Source organism: Oncorhynchus masou, chromosome 28 (genome assembly GCF_036934945.1).
Source record: "Oncorhynchus masou masou isolate Uvic2021 chromosome 28, UVic_Omas_1.1, whole genome shotgun sequence".
Lineage (NCBI taxonomy): Eukaryota > Metazoa > Chordata > Actinopteri > Salmoniformes > Salmonidae > Oncorhynchus > Oncorhynchus masou.
In genome coordinates this window covers 42,676,181-42,684,805 of record NC_088239.1, presented here as the reverse complement: position 1 = coordinate 42,684,805, position 8,625 = coordinate 42,676,181, and the positions used below count along the sequence as shown (strand labels likewise).

The 8,625-nt window shown below is 40.6% G+C and overlaps 1 protein-coding gene across 1 annotated transcript; it reads right to left on the bottom strand.

Annotated features, from left to right (window-relative positions):
- Positions 1–252: 252 nt before the first annotated feature.
- Positions 253–4,601, bottom strand: LOC135517610 (notch-regulated ankyrin repeat-containing protein A). The gene is made up of 2 exons (XM_064942077.1): positions 4,346–4,601; positions 253–4,168 (listed from the first exon to the last, which is right to left on the bottom strand). The coding sequence occupies exon 2, from the start codon at positions 3,709–3,711 to the stop codon at positions 3,373–3,375; it is 339 nt and encodes a 112-aa protein (XP_064798149.1). The 5' UTR covers positions 3,712–4,168; positions 4,346–4,601; the 3' UTR covers positions 253–3,372.
- Positions 4,602–8,625: the final 4,024 nt, after the last annotated feature.

Sequence of the window (8,625 nt, the reverse complement as noted above, 5' to 3'; positions counted from 1 at the left end):
GTCTACACACACACACACACAGAGAGAGTAACATAAAGCTTGCACAAACACACACACTGGGGAGGGAACCCTGCCTTCTCTTAAACCAGAACTACCCACAATCCTGTGCATAGCTCTTTTATCCAGAATGTGAAAAGAAGGAGGCCGACTGAATGACAAAAGGAGAGAATGGGGATCCGGGCGAGGCTGGGTCTGAGAGGGAGAGGGAGGGGGGTGGAGTAGGGAAAAATAAACATATGCATAGACACAACAGAGAGTTTAATGATTTCTTTACTGGCTTGTACACAAACGTACAAAAATATTACAGCACTCATTTCCTCACCACACATCATCATGATCACAGTGTTGCAAATGTTCAAAAAGAAAATACAAACAAATACAAAAAAAAATGTCATAACACTCAAAATCAAACACGATGGAGCAACTGCATCACTCAAGAAACTCACGACATTGGTTTTTGTGTCGCTCGGGAAAAAAAGCTAAACAAAAACAGAACCCCCCCCCGAAAAAATATGTCAGCACTTTATCTCATTCATTTACGCCTATCCAGGCATCCACTCTTGGGCCATAAATGTTATGGCACTGTTGAGTAGAGCATCTATACACCGTGCAATTTCTTTATGTAACAATGATCTTACCATCAAATGTATTTTACCACTTTCATAACAACAGGAGGAGGACAGCACTTCAAAAAAGAAAGTGCACCAAGATATTTTTTCAGTGTATATATACATACATACACATATATATATATATATATATATACCCGATCACAGAGATACAAACAACCTTTGCAAAAACAATATTTCACAAAGTTAACAAACAAAAGACATTACAACCTGGAGCCTTTTTTATACAATAGTATTTTGTTGTGTTCCTTTTTTTCTATTCAGAAAAAAAATGAAATGTTGACTTGATAAAAAGCCAAATCAACGACAGTCATCAGTGCAATATTAAACAAATATATATATATAAAAAAAAACAATCAAGTTTAAGACCAGCGATGCATATGTTTTTGTTCCGCTAATACCAATCTATCCCTTGATGTTTCTTTCTATTGCTCTAGTTTGTTTATCCAGGTATATGGAAGGACAGTCCTTATTCCCTGATGTCCCTCTACTCATGGTAGGCAGAGCAGACCAAGGTCGCAACACAATGCCACACACAGGAGGAGAGGAGCAGGCCTCACACACACAGGCCTGGGCAGGGGGACAGCTCAGCTCGCTCAGGACACAACCGTCAGATGTATGCAACACACACACACACAGACTCACACACATGAACACGTGCACATGCATACATACACGTGCACATGTACACTCTCACACAAGGCTTCTCATTAAATGACTGTGATGCTATTGGGCTTTATATATCTTTCACTCACTGTTGGCCATTGAGTAAAATAAAAAATAAACACAAATTAAAAAGTAACATACAAGCAGCATAGAAACAAATATTAGGGTGACTTGACTTTCAAAATGCAGCAGGCAGTTTTTTAAACCAATTGTTTTTGATATCCTGCAATAGTCATGTTGATTAATAATAGGTTTATACTCCTGCTCAGTAGTAACTCATTCTAAGCCTCAGCTCCTGCAGTTACCCGGACAAGCACCAGGGGGGGGGGGTTAAAAAGCTCCGCATTTTGTGCAATAAAACTCCCTGTATTTATAAGTTATGCAATAGAATTCAATTTTTGTGACTAAATAGAAACTTTAAAATGAATGACGATATAATCCGTTCACCGATTTAAAAAAAAAAAAAAAAAACATTTGCAATGTGTTTGCAACCATGCCTTTACAGAAAGGCAAACCCCTTTGCTTGTCACATTACCATTTGGTAGTAGTGTGGGAAATACATTGTCCCCGTTGAAGATGAGAAAGAAACTGTAAATAGTAACTATTGCTTTGCAGAACAAATACCATAGTTGTCCCCTGGCCTAAATCTGTGGTTTGAATAACATTGCCTTGGGGCCTACTGCCAAAGTATCCGTTACTTGAATGTCTGTGTGAGTATGCTCATTATGTTGGCCTAGACAAGGTTGGGGATAGGCTACAGGAATCTTTGAGTGACTTCCTATATTGGAGTGTTGTGGAGTGAGCAAGAGTCCGATGATTTTGAATACTTTACAGTCGAGGTAGCTGGTAAAGAAAACCAAACGTGAAGTCCATCAGAGAAAATAATAGTCTCTCCAGCGCAGACAAATTTAGGCTAATTGGGACATGATGGGATCTCAACACGGGACAGTTTATACTACGATACGAGAGTCCGAAGCAGCTTTATAGGTCACCCTAAATATTTTAAAACGTAATAGATTTGATTTGAGAGAGAGAGAGAGAGGAGAAGAAAAAAAAAGAACCACAACATATTCAAAATGCATCTTCTCAATGTACCTTCATAAATAGAACCCAGCCTGTATTCACAGTGATGACCAGGGTGTTGTTCGTTAAAATACTGAAAGGAGATAAAGTGAATTCCAAATGCGACTTTCCTGACGTTTTGATACAAAGCGAAAGCAGCGGTTTAATAGTACATTAACCATTGACACTGGTCGCACTGGCTTGAAAATACGTTGATGCCAGCCAAGCAGCCTGTTTGATGAAGGCAGAGCGCATTTAGCTACTTTATATATATATATATATATATATAGATATATAGATATATAAAGAAACAAAGTAAAGCTAGTAAAGCTAGTACTTAACAACATTAGGTACATTGCTGTTACAATGAATACACATCTGGAAAAGCAAATTGGATATATCATAATGCCGCACTTTGAAATAGATAAAATCCTTTAATTTAAAAAAGAAATATAAAAGCCAAATAGATGATGGCATTCATTCCCCGTGCTCACCTCTTCTTCCCTTTCTTATAGGCTATTCCAGCATGCAGCCACAGCATCAAGTGCCATCTTTTAGTATATCAAATCATTTAAAAGGGTCCTAACAAGTGAACAGCGTAGCTACAGGTCGACACCTCAAAAACAAAGCCCAATAAAGAAGCGTTTCAATGAAACAGCGGCAACAAAGATGGAACGTCCATCGCCGCGTAAAACTAGGCTGCTATCTTGCCTCGGGACCCAAACACCGGCTTAGTTATTTTTATGTGTCCCAATCTATAATACACATTCAAGAAAAAAAGCTTTAGTACCAACCCACCAAAATGGCGTTAATTTTTTTCAAGATTCATGCTGAAGCAGATACAAGAACCATGTGGTGTTTGACTCACGAGTCAGAGAGACCCGGATTTGGTTTTGATGAAAGGTAATTTACTGTGTGTTTTTAGGCTGTAATTTGGAACAACTATGTACAGATCGAAACGCAAGTTTACAAAAGCCTGGCTTTCCGTGTGTTTACCTGACAGCAGTGTAGCAGATCACCGTGCGCCAGAAGAGTACTTTGCCTTAGTGATGAGGTATAGGACTATGTCTTGGTGTCCTCCAAAAGCGGCAATGTGTAAGGCACTCCACCCTTCCCTGTTCGCCAATCGAATATCGGCTCCGAATTTCACCAGCAGTTTTACAAGTTCGAGATTCCCGTCGATGACTGACTGATGCAACGCTGTCTGTCCTTCGGGCCCGAAGGAGTTGACATTGAATTCGCAGTTTGTCATGTTCTGGAGCAACGAGTGAAGTTCCTTTGTGTTGCCTTGCTTCACCGCCTCTTGGAATACTCTCTGAGGCGCTGAGCAAGTTGATACATCCCCCTGACTCATTGTGAAACCGGGATAGGTATAGCTCCTGTGTGGTTCTATGTGATAATCACTGTATGGGTCTCTGGTGTGGGAATAGTGCCCAGATACTGGATTACCACCAGTTATGAGGCTCTTAAAAAATGTAAAAATCGTATGCTATAGATAAGATAATACGAACACAATATATCCCAAACAGGACATAGACAAAATAACACACTTGGTGTGCAAAAGGTTGTCAATGGTTGCGAAATCCAAAATCCCGTCGCAGTGTGTAGCCTAGTCTCCTCTTGCCTTCGTTTCCCTCCCTTGTAATAGCAGCACCAGGTAGTATAGGCTATATTGCAGAGATGGAACAGAGCGACAGTTGAAACCTTTCTTCTGTTGGTATACTGGAAGATATACGGTATCAGTATCTCCAAACGCGGTGAATTTACCCTGCAGGATCCTGGAGTCGCGGCAGTTCGTATGGCAAGGGTAGCTGTGTGAGACAGGTACGATCCACATAAGTACACTGAACAGGGCTATATACTCCCTAACGTTTACATTCCAACATCGACATCAAAAACACGTTTTATGCACACTTTACACATAAGGTTCAGATACAAAATCCAATAATTGATGTTGTAGATTAAATATAATATATTTCGGTACTTGCCTGTGAGAATTGGACGGATCCTGGCGGCCGACGTAGTATGAAATTCCCCCGCGTGCCCCGTGTTGCGTGTACTTCGTGCGGTCCCAGTGAGTCTCTGCTCCACAGTGCGCACGATGGGGATATTTTACGCGTCGTTTATTTGCATAACAATGGTACACAATAGAATCAACTCTTGTGAAATGTGCGGAAACCGAGGGAGGTAATAGGCTACTGGGTCCGTTTGGGGAGGGTCTAGAAGCGGTGAAACCGTAGAGCAAGGCGTGGTCTCTTGGAACCAAATGTTCCGTAGAAATAAAATCAAGCGGAATCTAGAAAATTGTCTCTCTTTTCTTTTTACTCACTCAAGAGAGAAACACTCACAAGAGAGACGTGACTCAAACGGGGAGTATGGTGTTGACATCGTGAAAAAATGCGGAGAAACAACATGCAGAGAAAAGCAATATAATGCTGTAGTTGTTTGAGCATCAGATCGAAAGTATAACCCGGCTCTTGCGCATAGAGTCATAATACACGTTCCAAAAACGTATTATTATCGATGAACGACTAGTTAAACCACAGACAATCCGATTAAAAAAAGCAGAAATACTACTGAACTGTGAAGGACCTGTTACGCGTCGCCTCTTTGATGTTTTGTCGTTGTGTTAATTCAGGCTCAGGTTTTAAAAGTTACGAACTAGCGACGCCGAGGTGTAGTTTGCTACTGTGTCAAAACGACGCCTTACTTTCTCTGAAACACTGACAACAACAAAAAACAGCAAAAGTCGTAAGGGATTACGATACAATCAAATGTTGTGCCAATAGATCTGTTCATGGAATATTGTACACATAAAATAGATATGATAGGCTTCCAGTAGTCACTACTATAAAGTACTAAAAACCCAAACTTTGTTAGTTTTATCTCAAACAATCAGATAATGTATACTGTAGGCATACCGTATCTGATATGAAAGAGGGTGACAAAAAAAACGCATTGGCCTACATTAGGACATACACGCATGGCCATATTAATTGTCAATAACAAACTTCAAATTGGACAGAGAAAAACAAATGTCCACTTAAACTTCTAAAAAAAAAAAATGAGACCGGATCACAAGTCTAGTCTCTAACCCCCATCCATAAAATCAAGCCAATGGATACATCTGTGGCTGTTACGAGCCGTCGAAAATAGCAACGCGGATTTTCCAATTGTTTTATAGTGACAAGAAGCAATGGAACTTAACAAATAACAAAAGCCTGTGCGACTTCCTTTTGCAAGTGAAGGTGACATTGCGCATAGAATGACATGTAGTTCCACAACAGCAGCATAGCTACCGTGGGAACCGGACGGCTGCAATTCTGTGCGTTGTTCTCGCGCCTTGCTCTTCTCACACGACTCTGGCGTGGAAACCACACCGTTATAGCTTCACGAGCCTGGGAGTCCTACACATATAGACCGATTCGTGATACTCTAACCACCCTGTCTTTTCAAAGTGAAGCAGTTTCAGTTTGTCCACAGGTCCCCACGAACTCAACTGTACATTTGGTGCATGTACCCACTGTGATGACTCATTATGTTGTGTTCAGTTAAAGGGGCCTATATCTGATACACAGGCATAATTTCTCACTACCAGACTCGCTCAAGGAACATGTATATAGTCTACAAACAATTTTAAAAAACTCATAACTTTATTGGCTATGTTAGTAATTCAGGGAAGGTGGGGCAGAGCGTTATATCTACCATTGCTTTGATTGGACTGATCATGTCAACATCATACTTTCAACATTTTAGCTAGCCAAGCAGTCATAATCACGAATCACGTTAACAATCTACTGGCAAATCCTTTTCAATACATGTCATATGAAGATAAATTATAGATAAAAGGTATCGGTGCTCATCGGCCACTGGACAAACATTACACAACAAATTGGAAATCGCTAATGCAACAATACGTGGTTTGGTGGGAATCAGTGACTAACTGCAAGTGTGCCTGTTATTCGGGTCTCTTTTACAAGCTTAAAAGCATAAACATTCACACGCAAAACCATGGGCCAGAAAAGGTTGAATACATTGGCCATGCTGTCAATCCAGCATGACTTCTGCTGCTTTCAAAACAACTGGAAACTCGGAACTGTTGAAATCTCAGACTTCAGTGAGTTCAAGTCAACTGGGAACTCAGAAAAAAAAACTATCTCCGACTGAGAAAATACGATTTGAACGGTCATCCAACTCAGAATTCCAAGTCGGGAACTCAGGCCTCTTTCTAGAGCTATGACCTGTAGACCACTGACGTCATGATTTACCCATGTTTTTTCCAGAGTTCCCAGTTGTCTTGAAAGCACCAAAAATCCAGAGAATACCAGACTCTGATGACAAAATTCATGACAAAAACGTTGTTTAAGTGAGCATAGCACAACAATGAGTCCAAAAATGTATTGTGTTCTGCTGCATAAATTATGTAATATGCCAGGAAGATATGTATATTGTAGCTAAGAAAGTAACACTAAGTGTATGTTGTGTAGTAAGCTGTTAGTAGCCCATGTGCCTCACCTAAATAATTTGGTCCCTTTCCCCCTCATAATTTAGCCTACTGTTCTGACTTGGTAGTGCACATGTAGCCTATAACCTGTTTTAGAGAAATGTAATCATTGAATATTGTAAGAGCATTCATTGTCTGCTTATATGCCCCCTTTATTTATGCTATGGTTCTGACTTGGTGTACAGGGAAAATACTGTAAGAATGGCCTATGTTCTGAATTTTGTCGCTGTACATTTCAAAAGTGCTGAACAAATAGTTATATTGACTACGTCCGTCTTAACTCGCTGATTAATATCTTAATCAAAATTACGGATTGCCTCTTATCCGCTCATCGTCCCCTTATGCCGTTGTTTGTACATATGAATTGTGAGTAGAAACCACATTTGTTTAAGCAAGGCAGCAATATCAGCTATGTTTTTTTAAAAGGCAGTAAATGAGGCTGAATGAACGGTGCCCCTAACAGTGGGCACCGTTTGTCACCATTATCGTGCAATTCATGTAATGTTTAGTGTTGTGTAGTGTAGTGTCTTTGATTGCATGCATCTAAAACATTTTTGGGGAGTTTGCCCTACCAAGATTTACATGCTAAAATCATCACTGGATGTTCTCATAATAACGATTAAGCTGACAATTCACATAACAGAAAAACCCTAGATGAATTGTTGAATCATTCAACATATGTGGTGTTTACAAGTGTGTGTTACTTGTCACACTGCACACATTTCCATTTACTTGTACCATAGCTGAGAGAAGCAGAGTGCATTTTGGTAGCACACATCACTAAGGTGCAGCCCTTAAAGGTTAAAGGCCTTCCCACACTGTATGTCAGATTCAGTCTTTTACGATTATTACATGTCACACTACGCAATGTTACCAAAATAAAATATTGATATAAACCTGGCCAGATTGTACAACTTTCTTCAGATCTGTCGTCACATTCTGCGATTGGCTTGCGAGGCTACGTCAGCCGACATTAGCTACGTAAACTGCAGCTGTGTATTTGATCTGCCGGATAGCAGTGCAATCCTGCCAGTTGAGTTCGGAAAGACTGAATGTATGCAACAATTTCTGAGATTTTACTGAGTTTACAGTTCATATAAGGAAATCTGGTGTGACCACCATTTGCCTCATGGAGCGTAATATCTCCTTCACGTAGAGTTGATCATGCTGTTGATTGTGGCCTGTGGAATGTTGTTCCTCTTCAATGGCTGTGTGAAGTTTCTGGATATTGGCGGGAACTGGAACAAGCTGTCGTACACGTCGATCCAGAGCATCCCAAACATGCTCAATGGATGACATGTCTGGTGAATATGCAGGCCATGGAAGAACTGGGACATTTGCAGCTTCCAGGAATTGTGTAAAGATCCTTGCGACATGGGCCGTGCATTATCATGCTGAAACACGAGATGATAGTGGCGTGTTCTAATGGACCTCAGGATCTCATCACAGTATCTCTGTGCATTCAAATTGCCATCAATAAATGTAATTGTGTTCATTGTCCGTAGCTTATGCCTACCCATACCATAACCCCACCGCCCCATGAGGAACTCTGTTCACAGGGTTGACATCAGCAAACCGCTCGTCCACCCAACGCCATACATGTGGTGTGCAGTAGTGAGGCCTGTTGGACATATTGCCAAATTCTATAAAACAATGTTGGAGGCAGCTTATGGTAGAGAAATTAACAATAAATTCTATGGCAACAGCTCTGGTGGACATTCCTGCTGTCACATGCCAAGTGCACTTTCTCTCAAAACTCCAGAC